Below are 23,461 nucleotides of genomic sequence, written 5' to 3'. Positions count from 1 at the left end.
TTTAATTTTTAATAAATAAAATTATTACAATATATACATGTATGTATGTGGTACAAGTACTGGTTTTCTCTGCAGCCTAATCATCACATAGTAGTCCACGGGGAAAATATTCTTCTCTTTACAGTTGATTCCAATATGCTTAAAAGTTTGTCTCTGTCTTTTATTTACAATGAGAGCAAAAAATAATTTAATGAAGGGTATTCTTTCAATTACCTACGATTCACCAAATTAATTAATCTTTGCGGTTTCTGCTTCAGTTCCATAGGTCATGTTGTGTTGCTGTAAAGCTTATAGTTTTCCTCAATAAATAGTCTATCTAACACTAAGAGAATTTTCTGTATCAAATTGAAATTATAATAAATCTAATTTTTTTTTTTAAATGTTTATTTATTGCTATTTACAACTGTACATTATAATACATTTAGTAAATCTGATATAAGTTAAATTGAAGTGTTACAGGCGTGTAGAGAAACTACCCATTGGTATCACTCTAATGACATTTTACATTAGCTGGTCTTATGGCGCCTCAGAGGATTGTTAGGAATGAAAGAGGATGCAAGATTACAAACTAGGGGGTTTGAGAGTTTATAATGGAAGGAGTGATATCTGGTTTGGGCTAGATCGGTTACATAGGGAACATTAAGGTCTTTATATAAGATTTTATTTGTGACAAAGTAAGGAGGATTGAGGATTTTACGAAGGATTTTGGATTGTAAGGATTGAATACGAGAAGAATTCGAAGGTTTAGTGGAGCCCCAAAGCTCAACTCCATATGTCCAGATTGGCCTTATTACAGTCATGTAGATCAGTCTTTTTTAATGTGCTGGAAGTTTAAACCGTTTGTCTAGTAAGTGCTGTAATAGTCGAAATCAACATGCAGTTTCTTGTCTTTTCAGTCTTGTGTGAGGATTCCAGGTTAATCGTTTGTCCAAAAGTAGTCCAAGGTAGCGGATATTTTCGACAGGGGTAAGAGTAACATCATTAAATGAAACTGTAGGGTAGTCAGTAGGTTTACGACAATAAAGGTGATTTGATGGGATTTGTTGGAATTTATCTTAATCCTCCAATTACGACACCATTCTTCGAGGGCTGTGATATGGGATTGGAGATTTTGAGATACGATTAATGGGTTATTATTAACAGCGAGCATACATGTGTCATCGACATATGTGGTGAGGATAGTGTTAGGATTGATTGGAATGTCAGCTGTATAGACGGTGTAGAGGATGGGACCAAGGATACTACCTTAAATCTAAATTAAAGTGCTGAAATTACATTATGTTGAAATTATGTTCAAGTATGAAAACTCTTCAAATTTAAATATCAGTACAGATTTATTAGAGATATTCTAATTATTTATTAAGATCCACTTACCAGCAAGACCAGTAACATCCATCTTAGGTAAGTTTCTCGCCTTCAGGACAACTACACTGAGACGATTAGCGGCTGGTTGCCAACACAGGGATAGTAATAATTCTCCTCTACCTTGGCATTTGATCTATATTTGGAGATATTATATTAAGAATTAAGAATTTTACACATTGTAAAAATAGAAAATAATATAAAAAATGCCAAACATTTCCAGACCTTCAGACTGCGTGGCTGTATTTCCCGTGCCAGAGATAGATGATGGTTTTCTGCCTTTTCTAGATCTACAGTATCTAAGCTGCAGAATACTTCTCCAATGATGTCATCTCGAGAATAACGATCAAAGCTCAGCACAACAAAGTGTAATGTAATATTCTGTAAATCGTAATAGTGTTAGAGGAATATAATTAAATGGTTTCAGGTTGTTCCTACTATTTCCTATTAAATAAATTATACTTTGTGACATTATTGTAATAACTGTAAAATTTATGTGTGTCAATATTTATAAAAAGAAAATAGAGATAACCATAGCTTGTAATTTAATTTAGCAATAAAAAACATAAAAATAAAAAATTACCTTAACTATTTAATGGTATGAAATGTTTTTACAAATAAAAAAATAAAAAATTTACAATTGAAACCAGATATGGGAATAAGAAACCATCCAACAATTTTATGAAATTCGTTTTTTGTAGGCAAAACTTTTTTCTTCTTTTGGTTTCTATGACAAAATGTTTATAAACTGCTGCGAGTAATTAGCCCACAAAACAGATTAATAAGAGAAAAGATTGGTTCTCTGAAGAAACATGAGAAGAAATTAAAAGAACATGGAATAAACCTTGCAAAAACAAAACAACAGAATGAATTATGAGGTATAGCACATTCACTTTCATAATACTGTAGAGGTCTCTAATGACCCCGCAAGTTCTTTTTTCTAGCGATAACTTATAAAAATAATCCCTCAACATTTGAGTCACTGAATGACTTTTTTCATAAAATTATATTTAACTACATGAGTAAGTTCCTATTAAATTTACAAGGACACCACATTACAAATTCTTTTTTTCTGAATAAAAACACAGTTGGAGCCCCTCCAGAACCCCCACGGTATTCGCTGTTTATGGGTTTTTGCAGAATTATTTAGATTCAACATGACTGTTTACATTGAGAAAACATCTTCTAAAAGTACTTACCTAACATATGAATCTTACTTATCAGAGATCGCTTGAATAAATAGAAAAATGCAACTTTTTGCATGAACAATGCAACTCCTGGAAAAGAAACTGGAATGGGTTCCTGTGGACAAAACTGAAATGTATGCTTACATTCGGCTTGGATTTATGAAATCCAAACCTGTGAAGTATATGATAAATGTTTGGGAGATGTATTACAGTGATACAGCATACTGTAAAAATTGACAGGTGCATAACAAAGGGAGCAGTAGACACACTTGACAAAATGGTCAGTGAATACACTTGCAAGAGACAATCCAGCAGATGCCAAATAGTTTTGTTTATGAACTGCTTTGATATAGCTACGGTAAATGCATTCGTACTATGGAAAAATATTCACAGTGAGTGGAAACGAGAATAATTACAAAAATGATATTTGTTTCTGCTGACTCTTAAATAAAATATTAGTTGAACCAGCCATAGCGAGAAGATTGAACGACCTATCTATCTCATTTCTAAATAGTCAGTCTAAAAATAATATAGAAATGATTAAGAATGTTTTGAAAACCATTGAGGATAAGAATTGTGCTGGGAAGAAGATTAATGTGGAAAAAGTAGAAGACTCAGAACCAGGTGCGAACATATAACAGGAATTAAATAATAAATTATGTTTTTTTTCTTTCTAAATATTTTAAAAATCCACTCCTTATATACATTTTGCCATTTATTCTCACTAACAAGATGGATTGTTGATAATAGGATTAATAAAATAAGTAAGAAGTCGAACATTCTATTGGGGTCCTGAAAGGAACATCGCGGTATTATGTGTCTGTTTCATACCATGGTATTGCGAAGATTAAATGGATCTAGTTAAACATACAGAAGAAGCAGCAAAAAAATCAGATAATAAGAAGTTTTATAAAATCACCAACTTGCTTGGGGGAAGAGAGTTATGAGAAATAGACCAATGAATGATAAGCAAGGATAAATCTTGACGACGACAGAGAGACAATTGCTGAGATGTAAAGAACATTTTTTGGAAGCCCTAAACAGAAATACCATTACAGAGAATGACAATGCATTAATTACTTTAGATATTCCAAACAATATCATCACAGGAATCCTCATACCCCCTCCGAATAAGGAAGAAATCTTGGATTCTTTGATCAAAATTTAAAACAGAAAAGCGCCAGGACCCTATGAAATAGCTCCAGAAGTCCTCAAAATTGACTTAAAAACTACAGCCAAGCTCTTATTACTATTTTTAGTTACAATAAGTTAAAATACAAAGAAGAGATTCCTACTGATTGGCGGAATAATTGTGAAGGTTCCATTGTCAAAGAAGAATAAATTTACTCTCTGTTCCAAGTATAGTGCTTACAATAACAATAAAGAATATTGTTAAAAGTTATACAGTTGAAAGGTTAAGAAGAGAACTGGCTGGCTTCAGAAACAGCAAGGGTTGCATTGGTCTTATAAATATCTTGCACATTAGGGGTATTCATGATGTGTTAAATGTAAAAAGTTTTAACATGCTAAATAATTACAATTTTTTCAAAATAAAGTCGTAAGAATTACAGTGGATGCTCTTTGGTTTGTAAGAAACAGCCAATTGCAACGGGAATATCAAATAGAGACAATAGAGGATTACATCAAAAGAAGGTTCATAAAATTCCACTCCCAGTTACCTACAGTTAAAGGAGCTGTGTCCTACAACTTGGGAAACCTAGTTCAAGAAGTTCAGTCTTCGGATCATGGTTGGGTTTCCAGGCTGCTGTGGGACATCCTATTATTAATTCTATATTTATCAGTACTGTTATTGTCACTCTGAAGTTATATTTTATCTTAATTTTTTTTTCTCTTTATCATTTGTTAAATTGACTTTCATTTTTTTTAACCTATAACATTGCATATACCCCTATGTTTTGTATGAGACTATACCCTCCCATAATCAATTGTTAAAAAAAAAATAAAGTACCCCCATGTAAGGCCTACCAGGCCTTAGGCCTGGTACTAAATAAATAAACAAATAAAATAAAACACCATGTTAAATGTTATAAGTATAGGATTGTGAGCAGCCTAATTTAAAGTCAATGTTGTCAAATGCAGAGGAGCCCCTAGCGGATTTTCTTGGCAACTTGTTTTGTAACCTTGTAATTTTTAGGAAATAATATAATCTCTAATAGCTTCATCACGTCATCTTTCCTCCACATCACTTTCCTCTCCTATTGTTTTCTCCATTACTTTATTATTATTTTTTTTAATTACTTTATTATTATTTTTCTTAATTACTTTATCAGAGTTTAAACAAGTCCAAAACAAAAACAAAACAAACTACGAGCAACTAACCCATCAAAATGACAACAGACAAAATGATGCAGAGCTCGGCTGGTCTAATGCCTGACATCATTCTCCATTTAGCAGACCTACTAACAGACTCTCAGCTATGTTACATGTTATATCGTGTATAACATGCTTAGAGAAGGAAATATTTCTCCAACAACTGTATACACATATATACAACAAGTAAATTTGCTGTAGGTGACATAGTGACATGATAAAAACATGTGGAGAATCTACCCACTGACAGAACTCCAATAACATTTCTAGAGGAAAAGATCTCAAGGCCATCTTCTTTTCAGACGCCTAGGAGGATTATTAGGTAATGAAGGAGAAGCCAGGTTAAAAACAAGTGGATTTGGGTGGTTGAGAAGTTTATTATGGAAGGAACGGTATCTGGTTCTGGCCAAATCGGCAACATATGGAACATTGAGGTCCTGATGGATGACTTGATTTGTGACAAAGTAAGGAGCATTAAGGATTTTACGAAGGATTTTGGACTGTAAAGATTGGATTCTGGAGGAATTTGATGGTTTAGTGGAGCCCCAAAGCTCAACTCCGTATGTCTAGATAGGCCTTATAATAGTTATGTAGATCAGTCTTTTGTAATGGATTGGCAATTTAGACTGTTTGTCTAGTAAATGTTGCAATAGTCGGAATCTACGAGCAGTTTCTTGTCTTTTTAGTCTTGTATGAGGATTCCATGTCAGTCATTTGTCGAGATGTAGTCCTAAGTAACGGATCTGTTTGACAGGAATAAGTGGGGTATTATTAAAGGATATTGTAGGGGAAGAGGTCATGGGCTTACATCGAAGGGTGAATGTAATTTGGTGGGATTTATTGGTTTTTTCATTTAACCCGCTTTAACAATTAAAGTAAAGATCATGAATACTCCTATTATAATAGAGCAAAGTAAGGAATGGCAAAGTCGCTTAGACATAGTGGACATATACTTAGAGAAAGTCTTTGACTCTTAGCTTCAATGAGAGCTGATTGATTACTACTACTACTACTTGAGACTTTGTTGAGAAAATTTTTCCAAAAATGAAAAAAAATATCGCTATAGCTAAAAAAACATAAAATGATCGTTGTTTCCTTATTAGTGTACCTGGGTGCGATTTCATTATACAGACAATTTTCTAATATTTCCATACCTTAGAAATAGTTAAAAAGAAATTACCGGTAGTTGAGTCGGTGTGATTCCGTAAAAAGTAAAATCTTCATCATAGACTGGATTTCTTGTTTTCCGGAGGACACGAGTTTTCACCTTGTGTTGTTTGTCAGGCAACAGTTGGAGCTTGACGTATGGGTCGCTGCTTCCAACCGCTGGGTCTTTACCAGGCAAGTCTCGACATTTGACCACGCTCACAATTAGAGTACTTTTCTCTTTCTTATATCTATTAATCAAACAAATATTTGCTACATATTGTTAAATTAAGGATTTTATTTTAAAATATTGTCAAATTTTAATTTTTTTTGTGAATGTGTTAGAGTGTTTTAGAAGGAGATCGGATATGTACGATGGAAAGGGGAATTAAAATTTTATAAATACTGAAAATTGACTTTACCTTATGCGGAAAACTAGCTGGCCCAGAACTGATCCAGTGCTGTTCTCATCCAGCTGTTGGGAGTCATCAATAGTGGGGCTGTCCAATCTGCTGCTGGCGGTCTCGTCCTCAGTGTGGACCCTGAAAGAGACCCGTCTTCAGGCAACAAGATGGAATATTTCCCAACTTATCGGCACTACGTTACTAAACTCTACCAACTAAACAGTCCAGCCTCTATTCATTATTATCATTTTATCTAGTTTATAATTAAATAGTTTTCACTTAGCACAGTCTAAAGAGTAATTTTTTTTGCTCTTTAAAATGAGTTTATTTAAAACAATATACAAAAAATAGATCTATTCAACAATTAAAAAACACTTATAGACATTGGGAAAATATTTGTCTGTCAAAGTCTGTGTGCAATTATAACTAAAAACATATAAATAACAAAACTTAAAAAAAAAAATTATATACTTTAAAAATAATGCTTTTAATCAGTCAATAATTTAAAATAACAATACAGTATTTATGTTGAGAAACAAAGCAATAGTAACAAACTGTTGTACGGCATTAATTCAACAAATATTAACCAACTGAGCTCTTTCCAATGTTTTCCGTCATAAATAGTTGCTAAGAGCTCTCAAATTAGAGTCTTTTAACAAACTAAATAATTGTTCTGGAGAACAGGTCCACTGCCCAAAATATTTTATTATTATTTTACTATACTAGGGACAGGATCCCAAGAAGTGAAAGATATCTTCCTTTTCATTGGAGTTACAGACTGTGCAGTTATCAATATATCCACAGTTTCACATTTAAATTGAGTAATTCCGTCCTACATCTGAGAATCAACCACATCGATTCCAAATCAAAATTATCATTTAAATATGGTTTTACTGTTTTGGCCAAGGAAAAACTGGGTCAAGGACATTTTTCAAGATTGCTTTGTTTTTCAGATTCCTGTGGTCAATCTACCGTGCAGATCGGTAACATTTGAAGCATAGAGATTAACTCCATAACATTCCTCAAATTCTTGCAACTGTTTCCTGCGCTAAAATATAATTAGGCGTGGGTTTATTAGTTATTTGTATTATTATTTTCTGTAAGAGATATCCCTTTTATGACTTTTTAACTAGAGTAACTTACTGTACTATTTCTGAAAGCTCTTCCAGTCAACCATATTTACATAATCAAAAAAAAAATCAATTTTAATCAAATATATTTTACTATTTACATAGCAAATTTTACAAGTTTATATCAATTTAAAAATTTGAGATTACTGATAAAAAAAATTGAAATACCAATTGTTCTTTTATTTCCTTACTATTATATATTTTTACCATATTTAAAGTACTCATACTCTATCATTTTCACAAAAAAACTAATACCAATAAACAATTTACTATTTTATATATGTATATATAGTTGACCATAAAAATTGATTTATAGGAAGATGGTCAGGGTTGCGGTCAAAGGAGAAACAAAAATAGTTGTGTTGTTATAGTTCAAATTGTGTAGTGTTGGAAAATAAATAGTTGTAAACTATTTTTGTTTCTCCTTTGACTGCAACCCTGACATCTTCCTATATATCAATTTACTATTTTATTAACCAATTCTGTTAGTTTACGGTGTTCATTATGAAGTATTGATATCATATTTACTTATCTATCAATCTTACTCCTTAAAATGTATTTTTTTTTCTCCTTAACCCATCTCTGAGCTAATAGTTTTATATCTTTTCTAATTTGTTGATCTGAAAAAACTAGAAAGAATTTTGAGTACTTTTAATGTTCCTCCATCCCTCTTTAAATTTTGTTTTCTAAACCTCTCTTGGACTTTTAGCAATTAATTCATCCCACTTCATTAAAGACCTTAAACATATATTTAATTAATATTTTTCAAATTGTGTTGATCTTGGACAGAATTTTAAATATTTGAAATAAGTATCTAATCCACAAGAAATTTTGATTGACTAAAGGCCTGTTTTTAAACAGGCAGAAACTGTGACAACATAGGTGTCTTCAATTTTGACAGAGTTTCCCAATTTAATGGGAAGCATTCTATGAAAATTTCCCTTTGCCTAAACATTATTAAAAAACTGACCTCTATAAATAGAGTTTTTAAACAGTTTTGAGTGTTATGATCAAGATTTGATTTACAATTTGAGTGATATGATTAAAATTAAATCATTTCAAAATAAGGTCCTAAGAATTGGACTGGATGCCCCATAGTTTGTAAGAAATAGCTAAATGGATTCAATAGACGAATGGAATCAATAGATGACTTCATAAAAAAAACGGTTCATGAAATTCCACTCCCAGTTACCGGCAGTTAAAAGAGCAGTAACTTACAACTTGGTAAATCCAATCTCGTCCCGAAGACTGAAGCCCAGGCTGTTGTAGGACATCCTGTTATAAATTCTATATTTATTTATGTCCGTTATTTTCATTATTACTATTTTATTAATTTTCTCTCTCCATCTTTTTCTCAAATTAACTCCCCCTTCCCCCATTAGAAGTCAGTTATTTATTTTATTAAATCTATAAATGCCATTGCTTTTGTTATTAATTTTGTTTTCCTCTCTTCTTAAGAATTATTAGTTTTATTTATTTATTTTATTTATGTATACTTTTTTATAATTCACAATTGTTCAATATTTATAGCATTGTAAATAGTTAGGGGTGTCTTTTGCATGGAACTATACCCCTCATAATCAATTGTTAAACAAAACAAAAAAAATCTATCTATTATATTAACTATGTAAGGTCCTGTTTCATAATGAAAGCTAATAGTATTGGTTCAAAATACAAGTATAGAAACAACGTGTTAGTTACACTAATACTAATAGTGTTAATATTACACTAATACAGTATAATTAAAGTGAGTTAAATCTATAATACTAATAGTATTATTTTGTACTTTATTATGAAACAGGGCTCTTACCGATCTGTTAATGAATAAAAAATAAAAGAGAGTTTAATAATGCTTTACTATAATTTAAAGTTTTATAATTTTTCCAGATTAAAATATGTTCTCAAATCACCTAAATTTTTGTGTTTTAAAACTATTGAGATAGTAGTGGAATGAAACCCTTTCTTTTACAGAAGTATTGTAGCATTATGAAGTTTTTTATGATAATTGACGGTTCTTGTCACCAACACTATCCCTAAATAAACGTTTCTGGACTCCTTTTTTTGAACTATTTGAAGACTGAGGTCGGGTCAGCTATATCCATTGGCACACAGAACAAATCTTGTCATGCTTCGGGCCTTGTGCCCCAGCCTGGATTGGGCCTTTGATTGAAGACAATCCACTTTGGGCCTCAGATCCTCCCTTGTTTGATACAAACTTGATTCATTAACTAAAACATCTATTGGATCCAAGTCCAGTAGCTTTGATGTTCAACCATCTTAGCAGTTTGGCTTAAACTCGATAAATTACAATTAAATTTTACACATTTGGAACGATATTCTTGTGGATAGAAGATAAAAGTGTTCTTTAGAATTAATTGGCTCAAGCCATTTTATTTTTCTCTATATCTTATGTAATCTATATCTTAGAGAAAACGTAAGAAAAAAGATAAACAGATAGACATAAAGAAAAAAGTACAATTTAAAAGGTAATTTATAAATATAACAAATAACATTAAAATGTTATTATGGATTTTCTTTTTGGAAAGTTTATTATATTAATTTTTTTAATTATCGAGGTGAAGAAAACTTCCAATTAGAATATTCCGATATTTTGTACTTATACAATGTTTTGGGATATTATCCCATATCCATTCACCATTTTATTCTAAAATTGTAACAAATAAGTTATTCCTGGCATCAAGTTTTATCTATATGTTATACTCGTATGTATACATTTTAAATTCTTGTAATCATATTTATCTCACACTTGTCAGTTTTATCAATTTACATTTTGAAATCTTGTCATTTATAAACATAAAGTTTAAAAATGTTTTATAACTACATTCTTTATATTGATATCTTTCACTAATGGTGCATTCATTTATCTCTGTTGCACAACCCAATGCTATATATTATATATTACTTCTTTGAACGTATCAATATGCCTAATATGCTGTTTTTTAAACTCCTTATTGATATGTCTAATTTTAATCCATTTTTCAATTTAAGTAAAAAAATATGAGTTTTTACGATTGGATAGTTTTATTCTGAATATTTTCCCTGATTTTTTATATTTATATGGCCAGTATATTTATTATATTGGCATAATGTGTATTTAAATGTTTTGTGTCTGTTTTATATTAACTGTGTTGTTAATATATTTAGTAATATGAATGGCTCCTAGAAACCTTCTGCATTTAGTGTTTTGTGTCATGTTTATTATTTTGGGTTTTTGAAGTTAAATTTATGATTTAACGTTGTGCTGTGATTAGCTAGTGAGGTAATCATCATCAAATGTAATCATAATGATTTTCAATTGTAAAAACATTTTTGGAAATACAAAAATAAAGACTTAAAAAATAGGACTTTTTGGAAGTTTGGAATGTATAAAAAATGATTTTAATTTAAAATGAGATTTGTCCAAAAATTAATAATAATGTAAGGAAAAAATAAGAACAGTAATTTGAAAATTCAGCTTAATTTCAGAACATTTTAGATTTATAAATTAGTGAAGTGAATGTATATATATATATATTGTTAAATATTGAATTATTTGTATGTAAATGTATAAACAATTTTTTATTAAAATGCACTTTAAACTTTTTTTATTGTAACTGTATGCTAATTGTAAATATTTTTATATTTAGAACTTGATACTGGATAGGGGAACCAGAAACGTTCAGATTTTATAAAGAATAAAGAAATAGATAAAGGATATAAAATAGAGTCCTTAAAAGAAAAATAATAAAGTTTTAACAAATAAAACACTCTGGAACTTAAGTTGTAGGATTATTACTAATTATTTATATTTAAAGTAAGAAAAAATGTATTAAGAAAAGAAAACTTTAAATGTAACAAATAATATACATTTAATGGGAAATTATGTATACAATCTGTAGAAAATTAATAAAATTCTCTACAATCTAATACTTAAAAGTATTTCACCTTGGTTCAATGGAAACCAGTTCACTTTTTATTGTTGGTTTTTTTATAATATGAAAACTTTATTTCTCCTCAAACTATTCAAATACCTACTCATTTGTATCATGAATAATTAGTTGAAAATGATAAATTAAAAAAAAATAGTGGTAAGGAATGGCTGTCCAATTTCTAATATTTTTTTTTAGTTTAATGATTCTAAAACACATTTAATAATAAATAATAATAATGTCAATAATAAAATAATAATAAACCATTGTGAAATAATTTTAAGCGTTTTTGTTAATTTTTTGGAATAATATGAAAACTATATAGAGGACATGGTAGTGGAGTATGTTGGGCTCTCATGTATAAGCCTTATTGTTAGTACTAAGGAAAGTTTGTCCATTCATCAATTTTTTTATTTTAATGATTCTGAAACACATGTAATACTAAATAATAATAATGGTAATAAATTAATAATAAACAATTTTAAAATAATTTGAAGCGTTTTTGTTAATTTTTTGGAATAATATAAAAACTATATAGAGGAAGTGATAGGCGAGTACGTTGGGGGTCCTGTGCCTGGTTCAGATTGTTGTGGGTTTGATTCCCACCCAAAATCAGAATTATATATATCAGTAATATAGTATAGGCCTTTGATGGAAGACTTGAGGAAAAGAAAAAGATGAAAACTATCTATCTCCAAAAATATTTTATACTATATATGTTACAAGAACATTCCTTATGCATCAGCGGATTTAGGTTTTGGTAGGATTCCATCGGGGTTATTCAGGCAATGGTGAGTGGTGTCAGAGTACAATCTTATATAATATGTAATATAATATGTAATATAATATGTATAATGAAGGGAGTAAGGTGGCAGAAAAAGTGAAGCAAAACAGGTGAGCCTTATAAAGGCCCAGGGGCGTGGCACAGGAATTGGAAAAAATACGAGCAAATCACAGACTGCCTTCTGTTTCAGTTTAGATTACCATGGCGGAGATTAACTATTAACCTCAATGTAAACCAAGCCTTCATGGGTGTAGTGTTGGGTTCACTTCTGCTTTGAAGAAGAGTGAGGTTATGCTATCTCTGCTGGTGCCAAAAATATGTTTTTTTTAGAATAATAAAGATGAAAAATTTGAAGAATAGAGACTGGGCTTGTGCTACACTGAAGTATACTAGTTGTGGATTTTTTAAATAATTAAACTAAAAAGTATTCATAAGTTTAGACACATGTACTCATATATATATATTTATTAAAATATATTCAACAAAAATTTTTACCTGTTTTCATTAAAAAGCAAATACAAAACATATACAGGATATTTAGGAAAATAAGATTGTCCTTTGATTTACAGAAGGACATTTTAAAGCTGATAAATTAAATGATATTATATTATATTATACATATTGAAGAAAGGTTAATCGAGCCAGTGAGAATGAAAGTGGCTTACATCATAATTCATTTATAGCGAGAGTTTGAATGATTTGAAAATATAATTCAATAATATTCATATATTATTTTTATTATTGAAAATAATATATGAAAAGTTAAAGGTTTATTTTTGGCAAATTAAAATTACCATCAAACTATGTTCAATTTATTTCAAAATTTAAAATTTCTCCTTTCAAATTTGTGTTAGTGATCAAATTTTCAACAGAAAATTAACTTCTAATTTCTTGTAAGGAATGAAAAGTGATTTACAACACTTTCATTATCTGTGTCTCAATTATTTAAAATTTAAATCGAGTTGATAATGGTAAAATTCTGATTTTAAAATTCATACAATTTATTATTTAGCAGAAAGGTTCAACAACTTAGTTTCTACAAAATGTTTCTCTCACTTCTTTGATAATTTTGATATTATTGGTACATAGGTAATATAAAAGAAAAAATTAATTTTATTAGCTAGCATGCATTGCATTTTTTTTTTTTTTTTTGTGTGTGTTTGAGTCATTTTTAAGTGACTACTTGAGAAGCAGAATGGAGAGACATTGGTCGACGAAATTTAAAAATAATAAAATAATTAACTAAAATACTAGTTTAAGGACTACTGTGACACTGCACTAGCACTCCAACATATAACATAATTCCATTTTACCCGAAATACTCGATCCCCGCCTATTGCCTGCTAACGTGAAAAATACAGCATCGTTACCTAGACATAATTTGTTCATAAATTTCAATTTGTGCTATATTAAATAAAAAATAAACTGCTGAAGTTAGTTGACAAGAATTGATTTGTGCGCCTAGAAATCGACAATCGATTAGTATGGCCCAAGAGGAGAAAAAAGTCACTTATTTCTCCCCAATTTTTGATTACTTTAATGAAAACTATATATAATTACTAGTAAAAATTCATGAGTCTGCCAAGTATAGGTTGAGGGAATAAAAAATGGCTGCTGTTTCAAAACGTTAAAAATAATTAATTTTTCATTTGGAGCTCTATATCTTTATACCAATCAACAACAATAGAAAATCTAAGAGAACATTATTTAAATTCTAGTAAATTTGCTAAACTGTAAGCCCTAATAGAGCTATTTACGTTCAATAGTTATCGAGATATCGATTTTTAAAAAACAATATTTGATAAAAATGTACAGAACGTACTGAAAGATCAGTAGTTGGTGAATTAATATTGAAAATCTATATCTCAGGCACTATGTGAGGTATAGATGTCTGTTAGCACTCACAATAAAGCTAATTTAATGGACAATGAAGTAGTATAATACTTTTATTATTGTAGGAGTAGTAATTTTCACGATATTTGCTAAAATAAATTGATTTATAGTTGTTTGGACAAATTTTCATTTGCCAAATTTATATTCATATGCGAATATCATTAAAACTACTACCTTCTATGAAGAAAAGTGTCATAAACAACTTTATAGTAAGGAAAATTTCCTTTATTTTGAGTGTTGGTAGACATATGTGCGTCTTATGAATCTAGAGATAAATTTTTTTCAAAAATCAAACATTTTTTACGGACAACTAGAAATTAACAGTTTGTGAATTGATTTTGTCAAATATTACATTCCTACAAAGATAAACGTTATAAACTATTTTATAGTAAATTTAACTAGCTTTAATTTGAGCGCTGGCAGACATCTTTACGTCCAATGGTTTCTGAAATGAAGTTTTTCATAAATCAAACTTATTGTCCGAACAACTATAAATCAATTTATTTTACCAAATATCATGAAAACTACTATTCTTACAAAGGTAAAGGTCATAAAGTACTTTATAGTACGTTAAACTAGCTTTAATTTGAGTGCTAATAGACATATATACGTCACATAGTTCCTGAGATATAGATTTCTCAAAATAAATTAACTAACTACTAATCTTTCAGTAGATTTTTAAGAAATGTTGCTTTTTAAAAAGCTATTTCTCGAGAACTATTAGACGTAAATAGCTCTATTAGGGCTCATATTTCAGAAAATTTACTCTAATTTAGATAATGTTTAAGATTTTCTAGTGTTGTTGGTAGTTTTTAAGATATAGAGCTCCGAATGAAAAATTAATGTTTTTAAGGTTTTGAAACAGCCGCCATTTTTTATTCCCCCTACCTATACTTGGCAGACTCATCAATTTTGACTAGTAATTATACATAGTTTTCATGGGGTGAAATAACAGCCTTTTTTTCTCCTCGGTTCTTTTCTCCTACTAGATGGGTCGGCCAACTTGTATTCAAGCCAACTTGTACCAGCCAAGCCAAAAACTCATCCATACTCTTGAGTTGTGAAAACGTCCTACACAAAGAATCAGTTATCGCTAAAGTGATCCTTCGAACTACTTCAATGATTAAGTTGCAAGCCTACCTTCTACGCCACAATCCCTGATGAAGACCTGAAACTCAGGTCGAAACGTCGGCATAAAATAAATAAATATGGTTTTGTTTATTCATGTTGTTCTTTGCTGACCGCACCCCCCGACAAACTTCTACAATCATTACTTCAATGGTTGTAAGAAAGGCACTATTTAACACTTTTAATAAATAATCCTAAACACCCTTAGTCGTAAAGCCATGACTTCGTGTCCCACTAATTATTAATAATCCACCACTTATTTCTGTTGAACAGATCCGTTATGTATAACTACATTTGAACAAACAACTGACTTGGAATCCTCATACATAACCGAAAAGACAGGAAACTGGTGGTCGATTCCGAATATTACAACACATACTAGATAGACGGTCTAAACTTTCAGCTAATTACAAAAGGCTCATTTATATGACTATAATAAGGCCTATCTGGACTTAACGGGTTTGATATTTATGGGATTCACTAAATCTTCGAATTTCTTTCGTATCTGATCCTTACAATGCTCCTTACTTTGTCAAAAATCAAGTCATCCATCAGGACTTCAATGTTTCAGATGTTACTAATTTGGCCAGAACGAAATACCATTCTTATATAATAAAATTTCCAACTACCCAAACCCACTTGTTTCTAACCTGTCTTCTCCTTCATTACTTCATAATCCTTCTAGGCACCTGAAAAGAAGATGGCCTCGACATCTTCTCCTCTAGAAATGTTATTGGAGTTCTATCAATTGGTAGATTCTCCACATGTCTATATTACGTCATTGTATGACTAATATCAAATTTACATATATTTTAGTACAGTAGATAAATACCAATAGATAAATTTAAAAAAATAAAATTTTAGAATTTTGACAGCGATGGACATAAATACAATAAGAAAACTCATTTCATTTTAAATTATAGTTTGAAAGGATTAGAAGTTCACTAGATTGCGTTTTGTTTTCCTAGCTATTGACCCGGTCTACAGAGAGGCAGGGAAGAATCCGGCAATCTAAGATACAAATGGCCCGTTCACTGTCACTCCAGAAAAAGTCTCCTGTATCCTGGAATCTGGAAGATATAGGATGAGAATAAATGCTATTGCTTCCTGGAGGAAACAAATCCCTTTTGTCCTATTGCAGGGTCATTCTTCCAACTTCCTATTTCAGTTATTGCTCGTAATATCCAGGATTTCGTATCATGTTTGCATTTATGACTATTTTCTTTTCTTTTTTTTTTTTTACTGTTACTACTGCATATAAAAAGCAATGGAGTGAATTGCAGAAGATATTAAATAAAAATTATGAAGAAGTTGCTCAGAGGTGCAGCCACAAGAAAATAAAAATAGCTAACAACTATTTATTTTCCGACGTTTCGCCCCATTTTAAAGAGCTTAAACAGGGCTAAAAGATGCAAAAAACAACTAAAAATACTTTTACTTAATGTCAATTAAAATACCAAAAGTAAAATTAGGCTAGAGTTAAAATTATATAAATATAAGTTAAAAAAAAAATATACAAATAATAAAAAGAATAAATTAAATAAACAGTGATAAGAATATAAAAAGCGCAAAGTATTAGTGTAAATTTTTATATTCTTATCATTCTATTTTATTTACTCTTTTCTTTCATTTGTATATTATTTAGTTTTCACTTTTATTTACCTTTTGTATTTTATCCTATTGTATCAAAATATTTTTTGCATCTTTTTAATCCTAATTAAGATCTATAAAGTGTGACGAAACGTCGGCACCCTAACCGCACCCCTTATCATCTTATTCATAATTTGATTTATTACGGTCAATTATTTATGGGTATAATAAAAAATAAAAGTTAGTTTATCTTAATAGCACTTTCAGTATTAACATTATTTTTAATAATATTCTAGTATTTAATATTCTACTGTTAAAATGGATATTGTCTTATTAGTACAAGAGCCAAGTAGAAAAAAAGGCTGTTATTTCATCCCAATTTTTGATTACTTTAATGAAAACTAAGTATAATTACTAGTCAAAATTAATGAGTCTGCCAAGTATAGGTAGGGGAAACAAAAAATGGTGGTGGTTTCAAAACTTAAAAAAAAAAAAAAATTATTCAGAGCTATATATATATATATCTTTAAAATTATCAACACTAGAAAACGTAAGAGGACATTATTTAAAGAAGAGTAAATTTTCTGTAATATTAGCCCTAATAGAGTTATTTACGTCCAATAGTTCTCTAGATATAGCTTTTAAAAAGCAATATTTCGTAAAAATGTACTGAAAGATTGGTAGTTAGTATATTTATTTTGAGAAATCTATGTCTCAGGAACTATGTGACGTATAGATGTCTATTAGCACTCAAATTAAAGCTAGTTTAATATACTATAAAGTAATTTATGGCCTTCATCTTTGTGCGAATAGTAGTTTTCATGATATTTGCTAAAATAAATTCACAAAATGTTAATTTTTATTTGTTCGGATAAAATGTTTGATATTTGAAAAAATATATGTCTAGAACCATACATATGTATGCTAGCACTAAAAATAAAGAAAATTTAACTTACTATAAAGTAATTTATGTCTCCTATCTTCGTAGGGGTAGTAGCTTTTAAGATATTCGCATATAAATATAAATTAGGCACATGACAGTTTGTCTAAACAACAAAAAATCAATTGATTTTCGCAAATATCATGAAAATTACTTCTCATCCGAAGATAAACTTCTTAAACTACATTATAGTCCATTAAACTAGCTTTAATTTGAGTACTAATAGACATCGAATGGTTTATGACATATAGATTTCTCAAAATAAATTCACTAATTACTGATCTTTCGATACCTTCTGTACAACATTTTTATGAAATACTATTTTATAGTAAATTTAACTAGCTTTAATTTGGGTGCTGATAAACATCTGCACGTCCTATGGTTTCTGAAATAAAGGTTTTCAAAAACTTAAATTTATTGTCCAAACAACTATAAATAAATTTATTTTAGGAAATATCATGAAAACTACTATTCCCACGGAGGCAAAGATCATAAAGTACTATATAGTACGTTAAACTAGCTTTAACCAGAGTTCTAATAGACATATATACGTAACATAGTTCCTGAGATATAGATTTCTCAAAATAAATTAACTACCCACTAATTTTTCAGTAGATCTTGTTGCTTTTTCAAAAGCTATATCTCGGGAACTATTTAACGTAAATAACTCTATCAGGGCTCATAGTTTAGCAAACTAACTCTTCTTTTAATGATGTTATCTTAAGTTTCTGGTGTTGTTGCTACTTTTTAAGATATAGAGCTCCGAATGGAAAATTAATTCTTTTTAACGTTTTGAAACAGCCGCCATTTTTTATTCCCCCTACCTATACTTGGCAGACTTTAAAGTAATAAAAAATTAGGGTGAGATAACTGCCTTTTTTCTCCTCTTGGGCTCTTGTACTATATCATGACAACACTCAACATTGATGTTATATCGATATCCGTCTCGAATACAAATTGCCTCGTTAATATTGCTATCGAACCATATTCTAGAAACTGGTAAAGGATAACCACAAATTAAAGCAAGGAAGGGCTCTCTGGCAGTCATCAAAGGCAAGGGGGGCGACAGAGTGACAAAAAGAATATTGGTTTTCGATATTAAACTTTTATTAAAGAATCACAAAGTTACTATCGATATTCGTATGTACAAGATTGATTTTTTTTTGTATATATTTAATTAATTTTTATAAAACTTTCGAATACCGGGCTTTGTTGTTAACATGAAATTTTTGGGTAATTTATATGGAATCCTTTTGACAGGTTTTTCTCTGTATAATTTACTTCTGAACATTCGTTTTTTTTTTTTTAATGTTCAACATTTTCTTGAAACATTTTGGCTTAGATTAGTTATTTTACTTTACTGTAAATTTTAGGGTTTAATAATTAATTAAAAAAATTCCTATTTAAAAAAAACTATTTTTTCACTGTAGGGCAAGGGCTATGAAACCCTTTTTGCCGATACCGTATCGACACAGTCGTTAATAGGCTAAAAGATGCCTTCAAAAATCATCTAAATATCTTTAAAAATTGGGATTAGTTTTAAATATTTGTAAAATAGAAGCCATCGTTTTCACGAAACGAGGGCCTATACTTCCATCGACCGTAGATTTAAGTAATACCCTCCGTCCCTTTTGCTGAACAGTAAATACTTAGGAGTCACTTTATACAGCAAACTATTATTTAACCACCACATCAATTAGAAATTGGAAAATGCAAGGAAAATTTTATATAAAATGTATTCACACTTTAATAAAAAATCAGAATTATCCAAAAGAAATTGACTTATACTATATAAAGCGGTATAAGATCCATCTTAACCTATGCCTACGATTCCGACTATTACAACATTTACTAGACAAACGGTCTAAACTGCCAATCTATTACAAAAGACTGATCTACATGACTATTATAAGGCCTATCTGGACATACGGAGTTTGGGGTTCCACTAAGCCATCAAATTCCTCCTGAATCCAATCCTTACAATCCAAAATCCTCAATTCGTCTTACTTTGCCACAAATCAATTCATCCCTCAGGACCTCAATGTCCCATTTGTTGCCGATTTTGCCATAACCAAATACCAATCCTTCCATTATAAACTCCCCAACCACTCAAATCCCCTTGTTTCTAACCTGGCTGCTCCTTCAATACCTAATAATCCTCCTAGGCGTCTGAAAAGAAGATGGCCTCGAGATCCTCTCCTCTAGAAATGTTATTGGAGTTTTATAAATGGGTAGATTCTCCACATGTTTGTATCATGTTACTATGTCATCTACAGGAAATTTACTTGTATATATTTTATACAGTTGTAAATAACAATAAATAAATTATAAAAAAAAAAAAAACTTATGTCTACCCCATAAGGAGCTTTGCTAGTTCAACAATCATAAAAAATAAAAATACAAATATTTCAGAAGAAATGATTCAGAATTGTTTTTTATTTATTTATTTATATCTTTACTGAAATTTACAACTGTATATTACATAATACATTCAGTAAATTTGATCTTGAAAAATTTTTCTTTTTTCATCTCTTTATTTGTACTTTCTTTAATATTTCTTCTCTTATATATCTGTTACTATTACCCTTTTAATTTACTATTTACAACCTTTAATTTTTCTTATTATATCTTACTTTTCACTTTATACCCCAGCTATTTTACACTTATGTTTTTACTTTTATTTTCCTTTTTGTATCTTTTTTAGCCCTGACGAAGCCCTGCAACGTGGGGCGAAACGTTGGCTCAATAAAATAGTATAATTATCTACTATTTGAGTTTTTTTTTTACCACACCCGGACCATATTCCATTCATCTATACACACGGTCAATCAATAATCTTCCAGTATTTTATTTTAATTAAATTTTTTCCCCCCTTTCGGTTTGTACTACCAAAATATAAAATAGAATACTTATGTAAAATGTTATTAGTATCAGGAAAATTTTATTGTATAAGGCGGCATCCCAAAACCATATTAAATATTGTACATTATATATTTATGTAATAAAAATAATGTACAATGAAAACAATAAAATCAAGAACTGTCGCCATAATTTAGTTGTTTTATTATTGATTTAGCCTTATGATATTCAAGTACATATACTCTGCTTCCATACATATACATGTATATGGGACTGTAAGCAGGATATGCGTATACACATATATGGGGTTGCAGGCCATGTGTATACATACATATAGGCTGACACCACTCCTTCACCTCTCGAGATAACGACCCTTATCTCAGTACCTGCTACTTGAAGTGTGTATTACTGGGAACTGTCCACCAGGTCGTTACAATCGTCTTAGTGCATAAAATTAGTTTTATTAAAAGTTTTTTTTTTTTTTTATTATTTATTTAATGTAATTTACAACTGTACAAAATAATACAATAGGTAAATATGTAGTATGTTGCATATACACTTGGAAATCTTGGGAAGGAACCACCCATTGGTGGTACTTCAAACATTAATTTAAATTAGAAGGTCCCGTGGCCATTTTCTTTTCAGACGCCTCGGAGAATTATCAGGGATTGTTAAGGATGAAAGATTAAGAATTAATGGGTTAGGATGGTTAAGGAGTTTGGAATAAAAAGACGCATATCTGTTTTGGGTCAAATCTGCAACGAATGGGATGTAGTTATTTAAAGTAAAGGAAAAAAAAATGAAAACATTAATATAATTTTTCAAAATACAGACCATGAATCAAAGAAAACTCATTTAACAGATATTAATGCCAGAAGTGAAATTGGTGGTGTATAATACAAGAGCCGGGGTGAAAGAAGGGTGATTATTTCACCCAAATTTTTGATTACTTTCATGAAAACTATGTATAATTACTAGTCAAAATTGATGAATCTGCCAAGTATAGTTAGAGGGAATAAAAAATGGCTGCATTTTAAAAACGTAAAAAATAATTATTTTTTCATCCGGAGCTCTATATCCTTAAAACTACCAACAATAGTATAGAACCTAAGAGAATATTATTTAAAGTAGAGTAAATTTGTTAAATTATGAGCCCTAATAGAGCTATTTACGTACAATATTACCTGAGATACAGCTTTAAAAAATTAACATTTCATAATAGATTCACAGCCCTTCCTTGCTTTAATTTGTGGTTATCCTTTACCAGTTTCTAGAATATGGTTCGATAGCAATATTAACGAGGCAATATGTATTCGAGACGGATATCGATATAACATCAATGTGGAGTGTTGTCATGATAATACAAGAGCTCAAGAGGAGAAAAAAGGCAGTTATCTCACCCTAATTTTATATTACTTTAAACTCTGCCAAGTATAGGTAGGGGGAATAAAAAATGGCGGCTGTTTCAAAACGTTAAAAACAATTAATTTTCCATTCGGAGCTCTATATCTTAAAAAGTAGCAACAACACCAGAAACCTAAGATAACATCATTTAAAGAAGAGTAAGTTTGCTAAAAAGATGAGCTCTGATAGAGTTATTTACGTTAAATAGCTCTCAAGATATATATAAAGATATTATAGCTTCAGTAAGATTAGTAATTAGTGAATTTATTTTGAGAAATCTATATCTCAATAAATCTATATCGTTCGACGTACAGATGTCTTTTAGCACTCACTTTAAAGCTAGTTTAATGTACTATAAAATAGTTCCTAACGTTTATCTTCATAGGAGCAGTAGTTTTTATGATATTTTAAAACTAAATATCATAAGTTTTATTATCAAGTAATATCAAGACTTTAAAAAACAATTATTTTTTTCATTTGGAGCTCTATAACATTAAAACTACTAATATTAGGAAACCTGAGAGAACATCATTTAAAGTAGAGAAAATTTACTAAAATATGACCTCTAATAGAGGTATTACGTACAATAGTTCCTGAGATATAGCTTTTTAAAAATTAACATTTCATAAAAAATTCACAGAAAAATCAGAAGTTGGTAAATCTATTTTGAGAAATCTACATCTCAAAAATCGTTCGACGTACAGATATCTTTTAGCACTCACATTAAAGCTAGTTTAATGAACTTTAAAATAGTTCCTAACGTTTATCTACATAGGAGCAGTAGTTTTTATAATATTTTAAAACTAAATATCATAAGTTTTATTATCAAGACTTTAAAAAACAATTATTTTTTCTTTTGGAGTTCTATAACATTAAAACTACCAATGTTAGGATACCTAAGAGAACATCATTAGAAGTAGAGAAAATTTACTAAAATGTGAGCCCTAATAGAGCTATTTACGTTCAATAGCTCCCGAGATATACATATTTAAAAAGCAATATTTCATAAATAAATACACTGAAAATACAAAAGTTATTGAATTTATTTTGAGAAATATATATCTCAAAAACCATTCGATGTACAAATGTCTATTAACACTCAAATTAAAGCTAATTTTATGTATTGTACAGAAATTTATTACGTTTATCATTGTGGGAGCTGTTGTTTTCAAATTATTCGACAAAATGAATTCACAAAACTATATGATATTTGTCAAAATAAATTAAGAAGATGTTGATTTATAGTTCGGACAGTGTTTTTGGATTTATGAAAAACAATATCTCAGGAAGTATTAGAAAAGATGTCTACCAGCGCTAAAATTGAAGCTAGTTTAATATACTATAAAGTAGTATATTACACGTATCTTCATAGAG

The 23,461-nt window shown here is 29.8% G+C and overlaps 1 protein-coding gene across 2 annotated transcripts in view; it reads right to left on the bottom strand.

The window, feature by feature from the left end:
* Nucleotides 1-23,461, bottom strand: part of Syt4 (Synaptotagmin 4) — a gene marked incomplete at its 5' end in the record, with an annotated part of 32,170 nt that overhangs the window by 6,583 nt on the left and 2,126 nt on the right. Inside the window, 4 exon segments of one of the 2 annotated variants that reach the window (XM_067044820.1) lie at nt 1,375-1,498; nt 1,588-1,743; nt 6,061-6,277; nt 6,449-6,583. In XM_067044820.1, the coding sequence (XP_066900921.1) occupies nt 1,375-1,498; nt 1,588-1,743; nt 6,061-6,277; nt 6,449-6,583 (632 nt within the window). 2 annotated transcript variants of the gene reach the window in all.

This window comes from Halyomorpha halys, unplaced genomic scaffold, assembly GCF_000696795.3.
Source record: "Halyomorpha halys isolate HHAL.00 unplaced genomic scaffold, Hhal_1.1 Scaffold1053.1, whole genome shotgun sequence".
NCBI lineage: Eukaryota > Metazoa > Arthropoda > Insecta > Hemiptera > Pentatomidae > Halyomorpha > Halyomorpha halys.
This window is presented reverse-complemented; position numbering and strand designations above follow the sequence as displayed.